Genomic DNA, 22,189 nt, shown 5'->3' with positions numbered 1-22,189 from the left:
GTATTTAGCTCTGCTTGACTGAATAATGGTGGACTGGATATAATATTCCTACTAGTTCCTCTCTAGTCCTACATTTTATGATTAGACACAAGGGAGGAAATTAAATGTTACTGTTATTTTTATAAATCATAATAAATATAATACATTATTCAATAGGGCAATGAAAACCCATTATAATAGATTACTCCACAGAGCAATGAAAGCCCTTATCTTTAGGACTATTCACTTTTACACCCTAATTTATACGAATTAAACCTGGGAACTAAACCTGGCATGACTAAAAGCAGGACTAGGACCAAATCAGGACCAAATCTACATGAGGACTAAACTGGATTCAAGCCAGGACACATGTGACTCCACATCAATCACAACCCAAACAGAAAAGGGACATTAAATCTGCTATCATGAAGAGGGGGTGTGTGTTTTTAGTTTTTTGTGGCCCCACCAAGGGGTGTGTACATAGGCTGATGCTCTGACTCATTCCTCACAACAAGGCAGCTCCTGTGGAGGTCTCTTATTACTAATGGCGTCCAATGGAGATGACCCCTCAAGGAGCCAATGAGGCTATCTGCCTATCAGATGGGAGAGCTGGAGGCTCAAATGTTGTTACCGGGATCAGGCGAGTTGTCAGCCACAGTGTCCCTGAGACAATGGCCCTCTGTTGCGATGTTAGACACAAAACAGATGAAATCAGTAATATTTTAATAGCCAATGGTTCAAAGAGTCATGCTGATCAGATTATTGAAACATCATGTAGAGTTACATCTGATGTAATCAGATTTTTTGGATTGTTCACACCTGAGCAGGTTGGTAAATCAATGTGGTAAGACAAAAAATGAAAACACTGTTAACGTTGTGCTACTACTTCCAAATGCAACATATATTTAAAATATATATTGATTAACAGACACATGTCACCAGGCATTTTTGATGATCAGATTTATTTTGTGCATGTAAACAAATTATTAGTTTCTGATTTTGACTGGCCATGTAAATGTACCCAGTCTGGTTCAGTATGTTAATGTTACAGCAAGAGGGGTACAGACATAAGTGCATTCTGTAATTTCCCCAGTGTACAGATGACTCTCTCTTTCTGTAGTTTGCTTGAATTTTCTTGTAATCAGTGCTATAGTATATTTATGTAACAGACAGATCTGTTTCCACACAAGCGCTATACATTCAGAAATTATGCTTCACCCTCATCCACACTGACAACACACATGCTGGGACAACACAGGGAGTCACATAAAAGCAGCTGTTTAAGCACATAAACATGTCTGGGATAATGCATGGGAGACACAGTGGATTTGATGAAAAAGGTCAGTGTACTAAATTAAATTGGGTACAAAAGAATAGACAACATATATTGGGCCCTTTAATAATCACTGCTGGTAACATTTTCTCATTGTAACCATGAACATTCTCAGTGCCTCTTGACAGATGGGAGGGAGCAGCTTGTGAGAGTATGGAGCGGTTTGGGCTGCTCCCCTGTTGAGCTGTGCTGCCAATGTGCTACAAAGAGCAGGTAAGAATTAATTTCTGCCCCCATGAAGACATAAGAGATATGTGTAAAGTAATTGAAACCATCAAAATCTTGTTACCACTCAACTTAACATTACAAATGAATTGTAGCAGAAATGTAATGATATTCTATGTGACATGTAAATACAATGTTTTGTTCTTTAATATTAAGTTAACTGTCAATATCTTTTTTGTTTTCAGAGCCACATAATTAAAACATATTATTGGTGTAAAAAAAAAAGCAGCAACCAGCTATAAGCACACAAAGGCAGGACATATGCTACAAAACAGGCAAACATGAACATGCAGACACATATCAGGGAACAAAAACTATGCCAAAAAATAAAAACAAACAGCACCTTGCCAGCCCTCCTTCCCTCATCTCTGTTGTTTTTTTCTACAGCATTGTAATTTACAGGTCCATCTTTAAATTCAAATATATGATAATCAAATGGGGGAGACTAAGACTGCAGATGGGAAAATATCATAGGAGGGTTAGCTGAGCACGATATGAGGGTCTAGGTTAGTACCTGCCAGAGAAGGGGAGAGGACCTTGGCACAAAGGAGCAGGGGAGGAACACAAGCTTCTGTAGAGGGCCTGGGGCACCTTGCTGTCCCCAGGTTTGTGGATGACACTGTAAATAGGCTCAGCACTGCTGTGGGTACAGGAATCACAGTAAACTGGACAGTGTGGGACAGAAAGAAGGCACATATACTAACAAACAATTGACATAATGTACATACATGACAAGGACAGCTAGCACAAGGACATTAGAGCGTCTGAGTACATAAAGCATGCATGCGCACACGCACACACACACACTCACACACACAAAATAAACAGGGGACAGATTCTCCTCCCTAGAGATGTGGGTTAAAATGACTCAAGCCTCATGGGATACTCCAGTCAAGTCTCTATGAATGCCACTTCAGATCCAGTACTTAGTTAGAAGATCAAAGGTTACAGCAAAGTCCTAACAAGTACACGGAGTGACATGAGGACACTCTGCAAAGCTTTTGGTCGGCACACAGCGATCAGTTACTACTACCAGACTCTGAGAGGCAAAACAAGTTCAACTAAACAACGCATTTACTTTGCAAAAAAATTTTGTCACGCTGTCAAATGTCCAACATGTCAATGTGACCAACATGCCAAATGCATTTACATTTTAACCTAAACAGAGACTAAAACAAATAGCCCAAGAACTCTAAATCAGCACTTACAGTAGAACTCAAGTATAACCTGTAAATTACAGATTACTGTGTTATGTATTATTCAACTGTTTACCCTTCAATCATAATCACGCAACTCAAACACCTACCTTGTGAAGTCTTCCTCTCCCATCATGTGCCGAGGGACCGGTGAGTACCTGGATGGGGTGACCTGGGATGGTGGGTAGACTGGCTTTGGGCTCCATAGCGCCCATGTAGTTGTGACTGACGTGGTTGTCTACCATAGTGGGGAAGGCTGGAGGGAGGGCCAGACCAGTAGGGAAAAAAAAAAAGAATGATTACAACTCTGAATAACAGAAAAGGGTTCACAAATACTCTGTGAAAGAGAAATCTTTTGTTATTTGAATAATTCTGATGAAACCTTGACAACTTATCTAAATGGTAGGCCTGGAATCCCTTGTATCCCTACATAAATTCACCTAAACAAATGCAACAACTGCACAAAATCTAAATCATGACTAGCAACAGTAATGGTTGCACTTCTGTGGATGTTTGACATGCTGCAACTTCACTGTATGGCTCCCTGAAGCAGGTGGGATGTGAGAAAGTGTGAGCTCTCAGTAGGAGGATGAGAAAGTTGTTGAGAGGAATGTGTGCCCAGACACACACCCATATACACTATGTGGGTGTTACATTTTGGGAGAGAACACACCATGTTTCTAATTTTGAAGGATATAACAAAATCAGATTCTTGAATGTTAAGTTTCACATGCAAGTGGTACAAGGAAAATGGAAGTTACAGGAAGATATAGATACGTACTGCTTGAGTAGTCTGGAGGCGCATACATGTCATTAAGATGCACAGGTCCTGGCTTGGCCACCTTGAGATAAACCATATCAGAAGTGTTTTTGAGTGCTGCCACTGCCTCCTCATGACGCACGTCTTGCAGTACAATGTTGTTCACCTGATTAGCAAGAAGAGGAAGAAAAATTTGATTTTGCAAAACACTGACCATCACACCAGCCGACATAACCATGAATCATAGGTGAAGCTATTTGATTTCTACAGCGAATAGAATGCTTTGTATATTGTACATTAATATGTCACTGTCAGTGGGTAGAGGTTTGTCAGTGTTTTTGCTGTTTCTCTAAATGATTAATGCAGCAGTACACCCGAAAATGTCAGTCAAGTGTGATTTTGCACCTCTGGTATATGGTAATAACCTGCCATAACCACACAAAAGAAATGAAAGGAGCTATTTTGAATCATCATCAGAGGCAAAGTAACACAACTAAAATGCAAATGACACAGTAGGCAGGCATTTCATATCTACTGTTTGATATGAAGCTAGTTTTGATTATTAGTGTGTCCTTTGTACACATGGACACAACGATTTAGTTAGAAATATTGTAAAGGTGATAGCAAATCTAATTTCAAATACTATAACATCAATAATAATATATTATAGTTACATGATTTTATAAATATAATTATTCATACAGCCAACAGACGGTCTCCAGTTTGCAAGCGTCCATCCTTCTGGGCAGCTCCTCCTTCAATAATCTTTGTAATATAGATGCTGTTATCACCAGGAATGTGTTGGTTACCGATTCCTCCAGCGATGCTAAATCCTAGTCCTTATGTAAAGGAACAAATACAAGTTTTTAGTATTAATACCTTAAGTATTTTCTTAGGTTTGGTTTATAAAAACCTTTGGGTCCTTTGAGCAGGTTGACTTCCAGGATAGTCTCAGGTGGAGCTTGTCTTCGACGCACGAGCAGTCTCACTACAGGGCCCGCCTCTTTCAGTGCCTCCACAGCCCGACTATGCACCACCTCAGAGACATCCACCTCATTCACACGCAGCACACAGTCATTCACTCTGTAAAGAAAAGTATATTATTCAAATCCAATCATCAAAATCTCAAACAGGCTTGCAGAGGATATAACAAATGAAGAGATAAATAATAAAGTGCTCACCCGAGTCTCCCATCCATAGCAGCAGCTCCTCCGGGTATGATCTTTGTAATAAAAATTCCCGGGTCATCTGGAATGTGGGGATTATCTATTCCTCCTGCAATGCTAAATCCCAACCCAGAATTTCCCTGCAAACATGTTAAATTGAATTACAAGATTGAATTTTACAACATTCACAGATTTTGTTAAATATCAAAACATGTTAAAGGAGATCTATTATGCTTGTATTTGCTATTTGCCATAGATCAATGTGTTTGTAATTTATAGTATATTAAAATTGCAATATTGATCTAAAACCACTTAATAAAAGAAACAAGTTTGCTAACTTCTGCGTTAGAAAACTGGTTTTGACTGATTACATGCCACAGTGACAATCCTATGAGTATCAATGATTCCGAAAATAAAACTGAAGAAGTAAGTACAGAGCAGTGGACATGTACCGATGGTGGGGAAATGGGATCTGATTGGCAAAATGTCTTAAAAGTAAGCATTTATAGTTTGCACAATCACTCCAAATACAACTTCAGGTGAATAACTATAATATGTTTAAAAGCTCTAGAAAGTCCATTTTGCATAATAAGTCTGCTTTAATAGTGGCAAAAAACAAAAATATCTTGAGGCTTTACAGATCTTCGGTTATTCCATAAATGATTGAAACCAACGCCCATAACCTACTGAATTATCCAATAGTAAAACCACTCTGTGCCATTATGTCACATTTATTTCTATCCAGATGTGTGAGTAGATGTACTCTTCTACAGAGAATTTCTGGTGTAAAACAAATGACAGATTCTGAGGAGGCATATGGTCCCATCCATCCTGTCCCTGAATATACAACATCATGTGGAGCCAGATCTGATGCACACAGGATGCATGGCAACTGTCATGGCTAAAGAGACAGGCCACAAACAAGACAGCTGAGAAAAGACTTCACTTTATTATTTTCTATAATTAATGAGAAACAGTCCAAGCAAATTAAGGCACAGAGAGACTGAGGGCTCCCAGTGAGTGGCTGGGAAGTACCTACCACCGAGTACTGCAGACCTTTTGTTTGTGTGACTTTAGCATAGTTTATTTCACTACATGCCACTTACAAGCAAGGACATAATTAGGCTGCACATCTAATACAGATTTGTAGGGAATTTTGTGTGGGAGGAATAATGAGTGTGCACAGTATAGCTTTGCTGAACCACAGCTGACAAGAGCAGAGCTGCCTGCTGAACTATTGTAAAGAAGAGCACTTTGCATTTGGTGTCTGCTGACATGAGCATGAGGACGATAGAACTGTTATTCTGGTCATTCCCGTGAGACACAGCACACACAAAACTACATACAACAGCTGCACTTTAACTTCATATATGATTTGGAGACTTCTGTTTGCCTAAAGAAAACACATACTTACTACCCCCTAGTGGAGAGAAAACTAAATCCCATGGCAAAAATTAAGAAAATACAAAGTAATGAAAATACAGAAGGTAGTACTCACCCTTTCAAGAATAATTTCTTCATATTTATACATCCCATCACTCCCATTCACCTGTAAAAAGAAAGAAAAAAAGAAAAAAATAGCTTTCATTAAAACAGAATTTTGAAACAATAAAAAAAATTTTGCACACAAAACCGCCAAATATGTTGCATCATTTAACAGTGTTGACCCAATTTCCCCCACACAAAAACAGCATGTCTTTATAAAAAGCTGGGCCATAGTTTTGTAAATGCATAAGAAGTTGTGTGTCACACAGCATGTTACACACAAACATGTAGAGCACACACGAATGCAAGGCCGCTGAGGGACTGTGAGCGGGAGAGACGTATACTGTACAGAGACAGCGAGAACAGATACTTACATAAGGGCCTGCATCTAGTGAGTCTGCGTTGACGATGATGGGGGGAGGGTTAGCCTGTGAATATGAAGAGATACATATTATGTGAGTGTGAGGCTAGCAGCACACATCCTATCGCTGGGGATGCCATGGGAACAAGGCTGAGGCGGAATGAAGGTGTGACAGGCGCGAATGAGGACTGGGGCGCAGAGACCACAGTTTATTAAGAGGCGTCCTGTGGTCACCTCATAAAACAAACAACATGTGTTTCAGAGCATTTCTCTGCTTCCCTTTCACTGCAATACAGCCATCACTATGTGTAAGCTAACCATAGCCTATAATCATAAATACAAAAAGGTAGACCTATAAACATACAGTTGTTCTGAACATAATTTTCTAATGTACATAACTCTCCAGGGGAAATAAAAAAGGGGGATGCATTATGCACTGGCAATTATAGTGTAAAACACATCTTTATTTTATTATGTGTTTTGAGTACTACTCTACACAAACAATAGTTTGATAGAATAAAGCCCATAGGGTATGTTTTTGATGGCTTTGGTCTCGTCATGTGCACTGATAATCTACTTATTATTGATTTGATTGAACAGCTTGGGTGAGGGGATGCTGACAGTGCTGCTCAGGGCCCTAACATTTCCTTATGTCCAACAATGGAGAAAAAAATCACTAACTGATGCTCATATCCTCACCTTCTCACCCCTGCATCAATGTAGACGGATACAATCTGTGTCCAAGGAGCCAATACACATTTTCTTTCACAGCAGGGGAAATGTGGCAGAACTACTTAAAGATGATTATTTTTTGTCGTGTTGAGGAAACAGTCATTTGTAACGCTGAGAGATGCTGTATTCTTATAGCTGACTTGCTTCACCCTGTACTGATGTGTTATGACTGGAGGCAGATGCTGTTACACCCTGATAGTCAGCACAATCAGCCTTTCTGTGTAATTACATCTACTGACAGAGGTCCAGTTTGAGTTGGACCATTTTGGTATATATATTCCTCCAGCCTTTGCCCAAAATTCTTATTGAAAACATTTGTAATGGTAACGCAACAACAGATGATAAAATATCTTTGTATGGTTATTCATAATGAAAACCTTTCAGAGAAATGTTTGGCCATAAATACCTCTTGAAATAACCAAAATACACATGTCACAGTCTAATGTCTGCTCATCATTGTAATCTTAATGTCTTCATAGGATCAGCCAATCTACAAGTAAAAACCCATGATATAGAGAAAACAGCATTATTATCCCAGTAAGGGATTTGTCTGTAATCCCTCTATCAGAATCTCACATAACAAGCAAGCAAAAATGGATGATAATCTCACAGGCTCTGGTAATCTCAACATGAGTTTAGCAACTGACTCAGGTAACTTGGATTAGTCTGGATTAAGTTCCCTTTATTGGTTTCCCAATTTGACCCATTATGATATTCAGTTGTCCCAAAGGTGGATTTTGATAGAAGCAGGTATCAAATGACAAGATAGAAACAACAAGAAGTTGTTAAGATACTGTCAGTGTGAGTGTTAGTGGACTACGGGAAATTCAAGAGGTGAGGTAAATATATCCTCCAGAGTATGCACAAAAATGACTACAAATAACTACGGCCTTACATTATTGGAAACTAAAATGTATTTGAAAGCCACTTTGCATCTGTCCATAAACCAGGGGTCTCCAGCCAGTAGCTCGGGAGGTACCAGTAGCTCTCCACCTTCTTCCAAGTAGCTCGCCAAGGGATTTCTGAATTACGCGTGTTGTGCTGAATAAGTAAAATTTGATTAATTAAATGTTTATTACCACTGCACATGTATCATTTTGACGCCTAACTTTGTACACTAATAAGAGGATAATGGTTTATGTTTTATAGGCATTTAACTGTACTTCCTCTAAGGCTCGCCCTGGCTTTTATATATACTAAATTTCTTGTGGCTGCTAAAACTAGTAACTCTCAGGCATTTTCTTTCTGTAAAAGTAGCTCACGGGAAGAAAAAGGTTCAAGACCCCTGCTATAGACTGATAAATTCTTCTATGGGCTGAAGACGCAGCTATGGAGTAAACCAATCTTACCACATGCACATGGCCCTAGTAAGGCAACACAAGTCAATAATATACAATAATATAGGCTACACGACTCATTTAAAAAATGAACTGAGAGTGGAAACATTTACATGTTCTGCCTTCATCCAGGATTTTCGTGTGTATTTTGTTGCCTATGTATACAGTATGTGCAAGTTAAAACACAACACAAAGTCTAAACCTATATACAAACCAATACATCATAATACAAGTTGACACAATGCCATTTTACACTCTATGACAGTGAGTCTGACTGCTCAGTGCTCAGCCAAATGAACATTATATGTGCTAATGACCATGAGGAGTGATGAAAAGTCTCTTCTCTCAATCATCTCACTCCCCATCTGTTCTTATTCTAATGCTTTGTCTTTATGATAATATGTACTGTTTCTTATCTCACAGGGTCCCACTGCCATTGCACCCTGCAACACTTGGCTGAAGACCCTTGGGGCAGTGAAGCTACAACTGGACCTTGGCAAATACAGGGCACAGGCCTTGTCCAAATTGTTAAATAATCAATGTTCTCCCATGGCAACAATAGAAACATTGTAGTGGCCAGCAGGCTCACTAACTAACCCATTCCTTCACCTCCTAGGCTTCTACTGCAGTTCTTGCTGCTGTGATGTTGTACATGCTTAGATTAGCTGGTTGTTCTATGTGCCACTTTAGCACATCACACAGATGCTTGGCTTTACATAATGGAAAAGCTTCAAATAAGTACTGCATAACCCTTACTGTGATGTTTGATGTATGCTTCTGGCAAGCAACCTGTGCTTTACTACATTTAGGCTTTTCTCTTGTTGAATTATTGAATTATGACAAGTTAAGTTAACGAAATCACAGAAGTGCACTGACCAAAACATTTCCCTATTTAAAACGGCCCACTCCTGAAATCTCAATGCTAATGTTCTTTAGGAAAATAAAAGTAAACGACTTAATCGTTCTTATCAGTCACATGTGGTAAAACCTCAACTTTCACTAAAGATTCTGTACATTGGCGACTCCTTATTCCTGAGCTACATTTACACATCAGTGTTTCTCACGTCAGGTGCCTTGCCATGGCAGCTCCGTATCCAATGGTGACACGGCAGTGAAATGTGACAGTCACATGATGCACACAAGCAGCGTCCTGTGCATCAGTCAGAAAGGGACACATATGACGCCATGATGCTCTCCTCTTATCTAAACAGCTTTCTTTCATTTTCTCTCTTTTCCTGCAGAATGTGGAATGCAGGCTGTGCTGCTGTTTGGATCCTTGGGCTCTCATTGGCCTCCTGTTTGCCACGCTGCAGTCTAATCAATAACTACTCACTTACCATGCACCCAACATCTCATTCACACTGTAGCCTCTTTACAAAATGGAAGAGGAAAGAGTGGAGGTGACAAACTAATGTAGGAGGCTGATCATGAAGCAAAGACACTGTTCTCTGCTTCGGACTCCAAACTCAATGATGCGCTCTTAGTCCCGGACAAAAGCAGAATAATGAGATGTAATAAAGAAAATCCCATAACACTAAAGGTCAGCAGCTCCTTCTCCACTATTACAACAGCAGAAGAATCCAAACATCTATTACACCGAGGAAGAATATTACAGTTATACCAATATACTGGTACAATGTGAAGTTTTAGACTTTCTGTGCCCAGCTGATCTCTGTGACACTGTTACCCAACTAAAGCCTCCTGACACATGCGCACACACAATCATGACGCATAATTAATAGCCCGTCACAGCTGTGAGCAGCTTCCCTCTTCATCTGTGTGTAATATCACAAAAGCACCAGCTTACCTCTCTGTCATGCTGTGCAGCTCCAAATGAGAGCTGGCCAGTCTGACCTTCACTAGTGCAATGGCACCGGGGAAAAGTACTTAATGTAACATGCTTTCAGAGCCGAGACACTCAAGAGGGACCTCAAGGACTCAGAGGAGTGGGATTAAAATGACACTGTTTTATGTGTGATACAGTTCACATTTTATTGGGCCTCATAGAAAAATCTGTATAAATAATATATAATCAATCAAAATAGGTCATACAAACTACTGTAAATCATACTTTAAATGGTCTGCCAATTGCTTTGATTTTCAACTAATTATCAGACATTAGATAGATCTCTCAAAGAAGTGTATGGTGTATGCAATTAGGCCTGTCCCAGTAACTAAGTGTGATATTGGCGATATTTGCCAAACCATAAAGCAGAATTATTCACAAAAAAGTATGTACAATATTGTTAAATATTTTTGATCTAAATAGCAGAAGGCAACACTTAAGTAATTAGTTTATGTAATTTTTGTTCATAATTCAGCATTCTACAGCTCAAATATTATCATATTTCAAAAAAACAACAACAAAAAACACTTCCCACTAGTACAAAGAAAAAGTACCCACAATAAGTATTGACCCCCAAAATTTATAGTTCCATTGATAATATATTGAGAAGCAATTCAATATAGTAATTATCATGACAGGTCTATATGCAATATTGTATAAAAACTTAATGCAGAACCACCTTGTGGCCTGTTTTGCTGCATGGCCCTGGCACAGCAGTGGTGGTTTGCTACTTTTTATGTCCACTGTCTCTGCCACTGCCCAGCATCATGATCCTCTAGATAAAGCTCCTAATGAGTTGACTATATCTACATCAGGTACCTTGTGACTTCAGAGCTCAATGTGTTATAATAAAAGCAACATTCAAGCTCTTTTGTATAGAACTTGTAAATCACCATTCTGTTGCAACTGTGCAGCAAATGCACAGCACTGACTTTCCTGACAGAACATTCCATCCAACTATGTAGGGTCTCCAGTGGAAGCTACTAGCCTAGCACACGTGGTGCTTTGTAAATAAGAAAGGCTTTAATGAGTGGAGTGTCATCTCTGCCTCCTTCACATCTCCACCCCCCTCATCCCTCTCATCCCCCTCACCCCACTACATGCACAACAGAGGTCACTGCAGTATGTTACCTCACAGCTCTTGACTAGTTGCTACTCCTTGTTGCTAAGCTGAGGGAGCTACTATGCCTGTTTATGCTCTCTAATGTTTTGAATACTAAGCCAAGCTCTGGTGCAAATGCTGAGGCGCACACAAGCAACAGCTGCCATTTTGATTCTTTCTAATATTTTAACTAATCCTAAAGAGTTTCTGTAACAAAATAATTGCACAGATAATACTATAAGGTCAGTACTAATAAAATATATTTTTTCTGACACAATAGAAGTGTGAATGGAAAATGAAATAATCCAACAAAATATGCTATCAGTCCATAAAATGTCCAATGACAATATTTATTATATTCAATAATGGACAAGTGAAGAAGTCATTGAAAGGTTGAGCTATTTGTGCTGCCCATAAGTTTCACACATATGCCCCCCAATTTTGGCATCAAAATGAACAATGACATTATGTCAACAACAACAGACGGCGCTAGTGGCTATTCTGTGCAGCAGTGACTGTAATTGCAAATAAAAAGGCAAAACCATAGTCTACCATAATTCACTCATGTAAGTCTAGTTCTAAACACAATCTGAGCACATAATACCACATAAATGGATACAAGCTAGCTGGCATGCATATCATCACATGTAAGATACATTCAGTTATTTTATGTAAATTAGAGCTAAATGCGAGTCAGTGAATGGATCACGGACCAATCACAAAACTAGCTCTCCTCCAAAGTCTGATAGTGATATTCACACTAAAAAAGTATGCCTCCAGTTGAAAAAACTTGCCCAACCAGTTGAAACTGGAGATTATGACCTTGCTGTGGGGAAGTCTTGAAGTGCAGCACATATGCCAGACTCTGTCACCATGAGATCAATTCCCAGCTCCAACAATTTACTGAATGTCAACCCCGTTTATCACCCCCATTTTATGCTATACTGTCCTATCAAAATAAAACCTTTGCTTCACTTGTCCAAAAGCATCACACATCTCACATCTTCATATGCTCCAGATTCTATGAAATTTACAATGAAATGAACAAGGCTAACTTTGGCCCCGTGAAACTCACACACTTCCCACACCCCCTAACACTGTGCGTATGCTCTCCTGTCAGGGCTTCACACAGTTCTGTAGCTCCACTTGGGAACACCCACATGTGAACATATCTCCATTCATAAGCTCCCCCCTACACTTCTGGCACACAGAAGCTAGAGGTGTTAAAGTGATAAAGATATAGTATGGAAGAGGCAAGAGAAACAACAAGCCGTGCCTTCATTTGTCTGTTTTACTTAAGCAGAATACAAAGTGCCTATAAGATAATGCATTAGCACCAAGCATAGGACTTTGTTTTAATCTTTGTTTTTATGCATGATAGCAATTGCTAAGTCCATCAACCTCCTATTGAGGGTACTGGTTTGTCTTTTTTTCCTCAGGACATGTGGAGACATGACATGCTTTGGCCTAAAGAGCATTTCTCAAGCAGATCACAGATCAGACACACTATACATCATACACCATAATCTTCTAAAGTGCTTGCTAACAACTGCTACTGGGTGACAACAAAGACACGGGGCTGATCATTGCCACTGTCCTTGCAAATAACAAATACATTTTGGCATCTTCAGGAAGCACATCATTTTTTATTCTCTCTTTTTTAAACCAAATACACCAAATATGATATTTTATATGCCACGTTTTTGCCAAAATGTACAATATTTTAAACCACTATTTCTGAAGTATTATGGTCTGTACATCCAGTCTTAGTCCATAAGACAATTATTAGCCTTTCCAAAACATCTTTCACCAAACAGCAGTGGGAGATACACTGACATATGACTATGCCCTAAAATCTCTTTTAAAATAGGAACAATGGTTTGACTGAATAGTAGGTGCATGGCTCATTGCATCATCTCTCAGACCCCTCCCATCTGCTTGATCTGTGCTGGTCCAGATATACTAATGGGCATATGTGGTGCCTGGATTTGGCTGATTACATAATTGGACATTTGAATAGCATATCACAATGACCTATATTGAGTTTTATAAGCTGGCTGATGATGATGGACAGGAACACAGTGTAAATAAAACAAAGCATGGAGAGGGTGATAAAAACAGTGCAAACAGCGATGCACATAGTACATTTCTGAATTGTCATGGACACTTACAATTATATCCATGAAAAAATTTCTCTAGATGTAAATACATGTAACTAGTGTGACTGTGATGTCACCGTGGAGGCCTTCAGTTGCCTGTGTGTATCGGCACTGCAGTCAGTGGGTAATTAACTGAGCAGCAGAGCTAACGCACGGATCTGACTGAGCGTCTCCATGGCAACGCAGTGGTCTGTGCACCCCTCCCTTCTCTGCTTCTCTCTATAGTACAAGAACTGCTCCTCTTTATCCTCTCCTACATGTTACTTCCAAACCAGTCTGGGGAAACAATGACATTTTTGCCTCATCACTGACTATTTGACACAATTCAAGATGCTGATTCAGTGAGGAAGTGGGCTACATTAAATATCAAGAGTTTAAGCAGCCCTGAGCAAAACTGTATCATATTAAATATCAATTACACAGATACACAGATTATTTTGTGACATAGTGTCACCTGTTGAAGCAAGGAGTAAATCCTGATAGTAGAACTGCAACAATTCATCGAACGATCATTACTACCCGACTACTAAAATAAGCTTTAGTTGTAGTCCTACTTAATAACATGAGCCAAATGCATTTTCTCATTTCATTGTTCAAAGTATCAGTGTGCAGATAGAAGAGGGAACATACACTGAAGAGAATCTTTGATATTTCACAAATATCAAACAAATATATTTAATTATGTCATTAAAACAAAAAATAATTATTAACAATCTTTAGATTAACAATCTACAACAGTGGTTCCAAAAGCGTGGTCTCAGCCCTCTTGTCTCGTTATTAGGCACGGAAAGGAAAGTATGTCAAATTTTTCTGCAGCTATTTCACTTCTCTGCACCTCTATGCTGTGTTTTAGCATTTCTTTCTGTAATTCATAGCGTTTGGCTAATGTTAGATGCATTATGAAATGGAAATTTAATATTTTATATATTAACACAAGGGCTGTGCATCAATAAACAGAAAAGAAGCCATTGCTAATGTGCACTATTTTTGTTCTGCTAAACATGTTGACTCAACATACACGCTGGCTGCCATCACTAGAAATATGGAGGTGAGCTTCTGGTGAGAAACTTTATTTTCTGTTTATACTTTTATACTTTGAATTGTTTTTGCCTGTCTGTGCTCTCTTTTAACCAATAATCTCACTCTAGCTCCTCCTTAGCTAAAGCAGACCCATGGAGCTAGGGTTCTGTCAAATTGGTATGCCTAACAAAGCAAGCTGGTCATTGTTCAATACTTGACGCTTTTATAACATAAGTATGCACTATATTTAAAAGTGAAACTGTTAGCGTCATATACACACTTACATGAGGATAGTGCTAAATACTTTGAAGGGTAGAGACACAGCCAACAATCTAAACCTATTACCAATCTTAACTATTTCCTAATCCTAACCTTAAACCTATATCCTATAAATTTACTAGTTCAGTAAAGCTTTACAGCAGCCAAAAGCCTTTAAACACATCAAACTTATTCAAGTTTCTGTGAGCATTTTGTCTACATGAATACACTTTATATCTAACCGTAACCCATAAACATAATAATGATTTTGAATTTGATAGCAGCAACAGGCCTGTGTCAACATGTAATAAAAAGGCATAGGCTAATTGTCCATATTCATGCATTACGCTGGTTATAGAAAAATACTTTAAAAGATGATTGTTTCTCACATGCTTTTGTATATTATATCCACAAATAAGACGACATGAGATTTTCAGAATGCAGTTTTGGAATGACTAACCTATACTAACCTATGTCATCTCTATTGTTCATATAAATAAATTCATGCAGTGCCAATTAGAGAAATAAATAATACAAGCAAAGGTCTAAATTTTCACTTACAATACAGTATAACTAATGAACATATGTTGACATAATATGTACAAGTAGGCCATGGTCCACTTCAAGGTCCTCATAAAACATTGTATGCAATATATGGTGTTGCAACGTTCAGAAAAATGGAAGGAAGTTGATGAACAAAATTACTGTCAATAAACTGTAAAATATCTGTTGCTCCTGCAAAAATGAGGCATGGTGTACATTCATCGGCGTACTTCTTTTCTGGGACATAAATCTTGTCTAAACTGCAAAAAATGACATCATCAAGACATGCTTTTTAATTTTTTTTATCTGACCAATATACATAACTGTACATTGTGTATAATAAGGCTGCAACTAGGGATTCTTTTAGTAGTCAACTAGACAGCAATTATATATTCAATTAGTCAGCTAGCCAAATGATTATTTCTATTGTGAAAACATCACATTTTTAACCAAATAAAGGTCAAAATATAGAATCTAAAAGACTATAGAGGATATTTACACATATGGTACTATATCACAGATGAAGATAAGACACACCAGATTCTTTTTTTAATATTTTCAGTTGACACTGTCTTTTTGTACCTACGTTTTTGAGTCTGTATAGTCCAGATAATAAAGATCAAAATAAGATTATTACTAGTTATGATTAGTTGATAAGACAAAATATTTCTGGTAGCAACATGCACTAACAACACAGAGGCAAGTCCAGGCCTTTCACTGCAGCACTGTCTCTGAATGCTCGGCTCTGTACCAGGAAGTGAAGACTTTGATTCTTACGTATGAAAACAGGAGCGGAGGAGGAGAAGAGCAGAGGAAGACAGCAGGGATATGAACAAAATGAACACACATACAGAAAAAACAGGGGCCAGACCAAATGGCTGAAGGGCTGCTTGGATAATGCATTAGAAAGAGATGGCTCTCAAAGTAGTTGCATGGTACAAATGTAACCCACATTTGCTCCAGTTTGTAAGAAATCATATTCAGAGCTTGAACAAAAACACTAAAAACATAATTAACCCTTTACTGGTCTAAAATTGTGTCAGGCAGGTTTGTCTGGGATATAGTTAAGCATTAAGACCTGTATAATAAAAATATAGACTATATCATGTAGTAAACTACTCAAAAATTATCAAGCAAATGTAAATTTGCAAATGTAATTTCTCTTGCATTGAAAAATTTGTTGTATGCAAGTAATGGCCATGTAAATTATACTTACAGGGCAAAACACATAATTCTGCATCAAGAGTATCTGGAAGTTCCAAAAGCATAGATTAACTGTCAAAATACAACATGACTGATAGTATAGTGTCTGGTCAGTAGTTGTTATTTTCCCAATAACTGTATAAATCATAGCCATTACTCAGCATTTACACCAGGGGCCTCTTTTTCTACCTGCATGCACTAAAGAGTTTGGAAGCCTACCTTTTTTAAAGTACAACCAAAATATCTGTTTGTATGCAAAATAGCAACAAATCAAGATGAGGCGCATTTGAGAGCACCCACACACCCCCACATAAATGAAGAGGAGTCAGGAGGCTTAGGGACTCTTCACTGAATCGATTGTGAGACAGACATTTTTCTGCAGCATGTGGGCTGGTGCACAGCCCATAGCACAGCATTGGTAAAACATGTCTGTAATGCGCAATGTTCACCAGCCTGTCACACAACAGGGAGCAGTGTGGAGTTAAACACCACACACCCTATGGTATGATGATGGGGAGACTGATTTCCCTTATATTATATTTGAGTATATTTTAAAGAAAGTGTTGTGGCAAAGTCAGATCAATGTGACTTTCATTATAAATCATTTTATCGATCATGCATCTGAAAAAATGGCTCCATAGCTGCCCAAAAATGTGGCCGAAAGATCTAGGTATGTGAATACTACCAATGCACCACAGGGTTTATGAGAGCTAGAAACAAGTTAGAGCCTTGGGCAATGGTTTAATAAGGGCAGTATATGTGATTTTCATAGCATGGTATCCCTAATTACTTCCCACCAGGTATAGTTTTTAGTTAGCCAAGGAAATATATATATATGTATCTCCACGGTGATGTTGAATCAGAGGTCCAGTCTACCCCACACAGTACAGTCACATATCCAGGCCAGCCACTTCTGTGATGCATAAAACAGTAACACAGTGGACTGCCTCCCTTTCTTCCTCCGCATCTAATCCCTCTCAGACAGAGCAGAATTGTAAATCTAAATCTTCAAATTATATAAAGCAACAATTCGAAAATAATAACTACAGAAGTTAAAATCAGTCAAAGAAAATGTACTTCTGATTTAAAGTATCAAAACAACTCTCACATGCTGTTTGGCAATGAGTCAGACCAACTGACTTGCATTGTGATTGGAGCCTTTCCCTAAAAGAAAAATCAAAACATCTCAATGGCAATGAAAACTGCACACGGTTCTGTCTCATTTTGTTATACATTCCTTTTCCATCATTGAGGTATAATGCTCTACTTTACCTCAAAAACAAACATACATTTGGCACCAGATACTGAAAAACAGAAGCAGATCATTTTTTAAACATTCAAAAATTTTAACCATATTTAGTGTATAAATAGGCTATACAGCTGCTCCTGGTGTGTACTGACACTTTTTTCATGCATTTCATACAAGGTATGGTAAAAGTAAAAGTAGTTTAATAGAAATGACAAATTAGCAGCACAAACACATTATTCTACATTATCCACTCATTTGAACTTTTGAGACATTTTTTAAGCATGCATTGTTAATTAATTTAACCCTCTCTTCTTCCTTTTTGCTTGTATATAGTAGAGGTGAGCATATGATCAAAATATTGATAATGTAAGTTAGGGATGGGCATTCGATGAAATTTTCTTAATCGATCGTCGGAAGAATTAACGATCGATTATCGATTAATCATTAACGTTTTTATATTAAAATGATCATCATTATTATTACTATCTGCACTACTAATCTGCATAAATAAATTCAACTTTACGACATATAAACCATAATGACTCTAGAGCCACATCAATCCGTTTGAGATTATTATGTGTTTAATTCAGTTTTGCGCAACTCTCACAGAAACGAAACTTAAAACCGCATCGCTAATTTGCATAAACTCGGCGAAGATAAAACTACAGCTCTTGTGTCGCTGATGCGGTCAACTTCTGTCGGATTAAAAGACACAACTCAGGTGAATACAGGTTAGTGTGACCATATTTGCGTTTGTCAAAATCAGGACACCGTACAGGGGGTAGGAGATGGGGACTCGTCATCGACATTGCGCGACTCTCACCTGGCAAAGTTTTTTCCCACTGGACACCGAAACATATGTTCCTGCTTTGTTCACTGTGCACATGGACTCACACTTGTCCCGAACGCAACGGAAAGCGTAGAATTTCTTGTACAAATCATCGTTAAATACGCATTTGTGCTTCGGTACGCTGCAGACTGACCAAATGTTTGTGTTTGCTCGCTCCTTCTGAGTGCAGAGAGACACATGTACGGACCCCTGTTTGGTCACGCTACGCACAGCAACCTACATTCGGTTTGTCGATTAAAATTAACGTAATCGATGAAATTCTTAATGATCAATTATCGATTAATCATGCCCATCCCTAATGTAAGTACATTAAATACATAAGGACATGCTTTAGTACATTTATTTTAGATTAACAAATAATATTGTCTGAATATTGTTATCTGGATATTCAAAAAAATATATATATAAAAATCCCAAAATATATTTGAACATTTTTGTTCACATCACCCATCCCTGGTATATGGTCATAATCTCATGACTGAGTCAGACACTCTCAGAATAGTGTATAGGTTTTGCTTCAAGCAGGGTCACCATCTTTTCCTAAACAGGAGCAATTCACTTCTAAACTAATTTAAATTTGTTTCAATTTTACACCCAAAATATAAATGCTTACTTAGTGCACTTCACACAAGGTAAAAATGAAAACTTTGTTAAGCTTTGACAGCATATTAACTAAATAGAACAATACATTATATTAATTGAATATGTAACTATATACCAACCATGAATTTGTAGAGAATGCACCAGCACAGGCCATATCTTTGTTAAGACAGGCTTTGATAATCTTGCTCTGATAATATTCCAGGTATTAGATCGAGCTTTTCAACATCACAGCAGGGGATCCAGCCCAAGACATTTGGAAATGAAGCACATTTAAATCCCACTCGTTGAAACTCCACTTGTTGTTCAGAATCCAATTTATGTTAGTCAAATCTCTTTACATAGATATAGGACAATAGACACAGATAACACTAGGAGGCTTGTGACCACCCTTGGGAGTATTAAACATTATTGTGTCTAAACCACAACAAACTTCCATAAATGTTTTGAGCCAAATGTAGCTGATAATAAATAAAATAAAAATGTATTAATATTTAAAGCTAATCACAGGCACAGAGCTGGAGAAGGCACAAAGACAGATTGGCGCCCGCAGGGTGAAGAGAACCCGGCAGCTTTCTACAACTCCCCATAGACAAGGAATTCTACTGCTCGTCAGATTTAAAAGTAAAAAGTGCTAAATAGTAATTAACCTGACTAAAATCTGAATGAAAGCAGAACAATCCCATCAGCAGAGTATAGGTAGCAGAGTAACAAAGAAATTGTTTTTGATATGATTAATGAATCAAACTTGGCCTACATAATGAGTTTATGACTACTAAAATATCACATGTTCAAAGCCAGCTCAGACTTCACCACCGCATGTTACTAAATTTCAAACTAAGACCAGGGTTAGTTCCTTCCGTGTAGGTAATGGGGGAAGGGCAGAATCCACATTTCCCACCCAAGGATGAGCAATGGTGACTGAGGAGCTGAGGAGGGGAGGGGTTTGGGTGGGCGTGTTTTTTCCCTCATCTCGGTCCATGCCTAGCTCTAGCCTGTTCACAGGAAGCCCAGAATGTAGCACCAGAGCTCATTCACATGTAGCCTTGGATAGATGCATGGACAGAAGCGTGTCCGTCGTGTCACAGCCTCTTCTTCTGTTCGCTCACAGACAGAAAACCACCAACTGCCTCTTCTTACATAACCCCCACCCCATAGGCTCACTCAGCTGACTGATTTGTCTTTTTTACAGCACGGAAGAATTTGAGCCTAATGATCACTATGTTATATACTTCTGAATAGATACAATTCAAATATTTGTACATCTGTCCACAGATGAAAGTGTCTGAATTTTAGCATATGCTGTGAATAGATCAGATAATACAGGAGAGGGTAAGGATAAGGAGGCTATATTTCTATGTCTGATAACACAAACGATATTGATGCATTGGTTAGAACTTGCAGTGGGAGGATAAACCAGGTACACTGATAGCTGTTGAAATATTTACTTACATAACCACATCTGCTCTGAACTCACAAATGTGTGAAAAAATAAGCTTGATTGGCTGATCATTTTGGCGCAAGTGTCAATCTCATTGCCTCCTTGAAGCAAAAGCCTCTTCATGGCTGTAGTAGAGGTAATCTGCTAATATCAGTTGCGCTGCGCTGCATATGTAAGGGGTTTTCTCCACTCACCAATACATTCTAGCCTCCATTTTAGTTCCATGCCTTTTTCAGCACTGGTCTACTATTTTTAACACAATCAAGCATTAAATAAAATAAGCCTGACTCCTCATCTTTCATAAGCGCAAATGCAAACCCTCAAAGATACACACTCGTGCACATGCCCATTTCTTGAATCTCATACTCAGTAAGTGCCCCTTCCCCCACCCTGCTGTCTCTTACGCTTACATCTCTGTACCTTACTTAATCTTAACAAGTGTCATTTCAGAAATACAAGTATATTCCATAGTTGAAGTAGACTCAAAAGGGTAAGGTTTGTTGCATACACACTGGGTAGTCTGTGTCAGACCCCCCCCATCCCACCCCCCATAAGAAAAAGAATCACCATGGTACAATCTAGTAAGGTTTGGTAAAAATACAGGTCATCGACAAAAATATCTCTGTATTTCATAATTACAGTATTAGCTCCTAGGTAATAAAAACACATCCACCATACATTTCTGGCTTCAGAGAGCTCATGATGTCATACTGCTTATTTGTCTGTACTTAATTGCTGCTTGAATGGAAATGCAGCAGTTTGGCCTACAGTAGTACATGAGCATGAGGCTTTGACGACACAAGGTGTGCTAAATCTATAACCATTAGTCATCTACATCTAATCCACACCTGAAGATCATATGTGCATTTAGACTGGTTCAGTCCTATTCTGTTCTCGCTCTGCTGCTGCATCAATAGAAGGGGACTACAAATGGGATACATAGGACTCCAGACGAATACTAAATAAGAATTCTCTCCCATGGTCGACAGCCCAAGCAGCTGATGCATAATAGTGTGTGTTCTACAGCACTTCATCAGATAGAAGCCTCTCTACCAGCCCACAGAGAATGAGAAAAAGGAGTTACCTGGTCGTACCACTCCCGGTTGGTGCAAGTGCACTCGGGCCACCATCCTCCTTGCCCACTGGAGTTGTTGCCATTTACTTTAGGGGCACCTTTGGACTGGCCCTTAGGATTGGGGCCTCCTGGGCCCCCTCCAGACATGATTTTGCCTTTACTTCTACCCAAAGTGCCCCCACCTCCTCCCATGCCCCCACCTCCCCCTGAGGCCGGAGGTGGTAAGGTCTGGCCTCCGCCGTAGCCAGGTGGGTATCCATAGGGTTCGG

At 38.8% G+C, this 22,189-nt stretch overlaps 1 protein-coding gene across 1 annotated transcript in view; it reads right to left on the bottom strand.

The window, feature by feature from the left end:
* Positions 1 to 22,189, bottom strand: part of dlg3 (discs, large homolog 3 (Drosophila)) — a 43,915-nt gene that overhangs the window by 11,197 nt on the left and 10,529 nt on the right. Inside the window, 8 exon segments of the mRNA XM_055159426.1 lie at positions 2,844 to 2,911; positions 2,913 to 2,989; positions 3,515 to 3,659; positions 4,196 to 4,332; positions 4,407 to 4,576; positions 4,675 to 4,799; positions 6,158 to 6,208; positions 6,519 to 6,572. Of these exon segments, the coding sequence (XP_055015401.1) occupies positions 2,844 to 2,911; positions 2,913 to 2,989; positions 3,515 to 3,659; positions 4,196 to 4,332; positions 4,407 to 4,576; positions 4,675 to 4,799; positions 6,158 to 6,208; positions 6,519 to 6,572 (827 nt within the window).

This window comes from Boleophthalmus pectinirostris, unplaced genomic scaffold (genome assembly GCF_026225935.1).
Source record: "Boleophthalmus pectinirostris isolate CB_2022bp ecotype Guang Dong unplaced genomic scaffold, ASM2622593v1 HiC_scaffold_23, whole genome shotgun sequence".
In the NCBI taxonomy this organism is placed as follows: Eukaryota; Metazoa; Chordata; class Actinopteri; order Gobiiformes; family Gobiidae; genus Boleophthalmus; species Boleophthalmus pectinirostris.
Note: the sequence above shows the minus strand (reverse complement) of the source record. Positions and strands in the feature narration are given on the sequence as shown.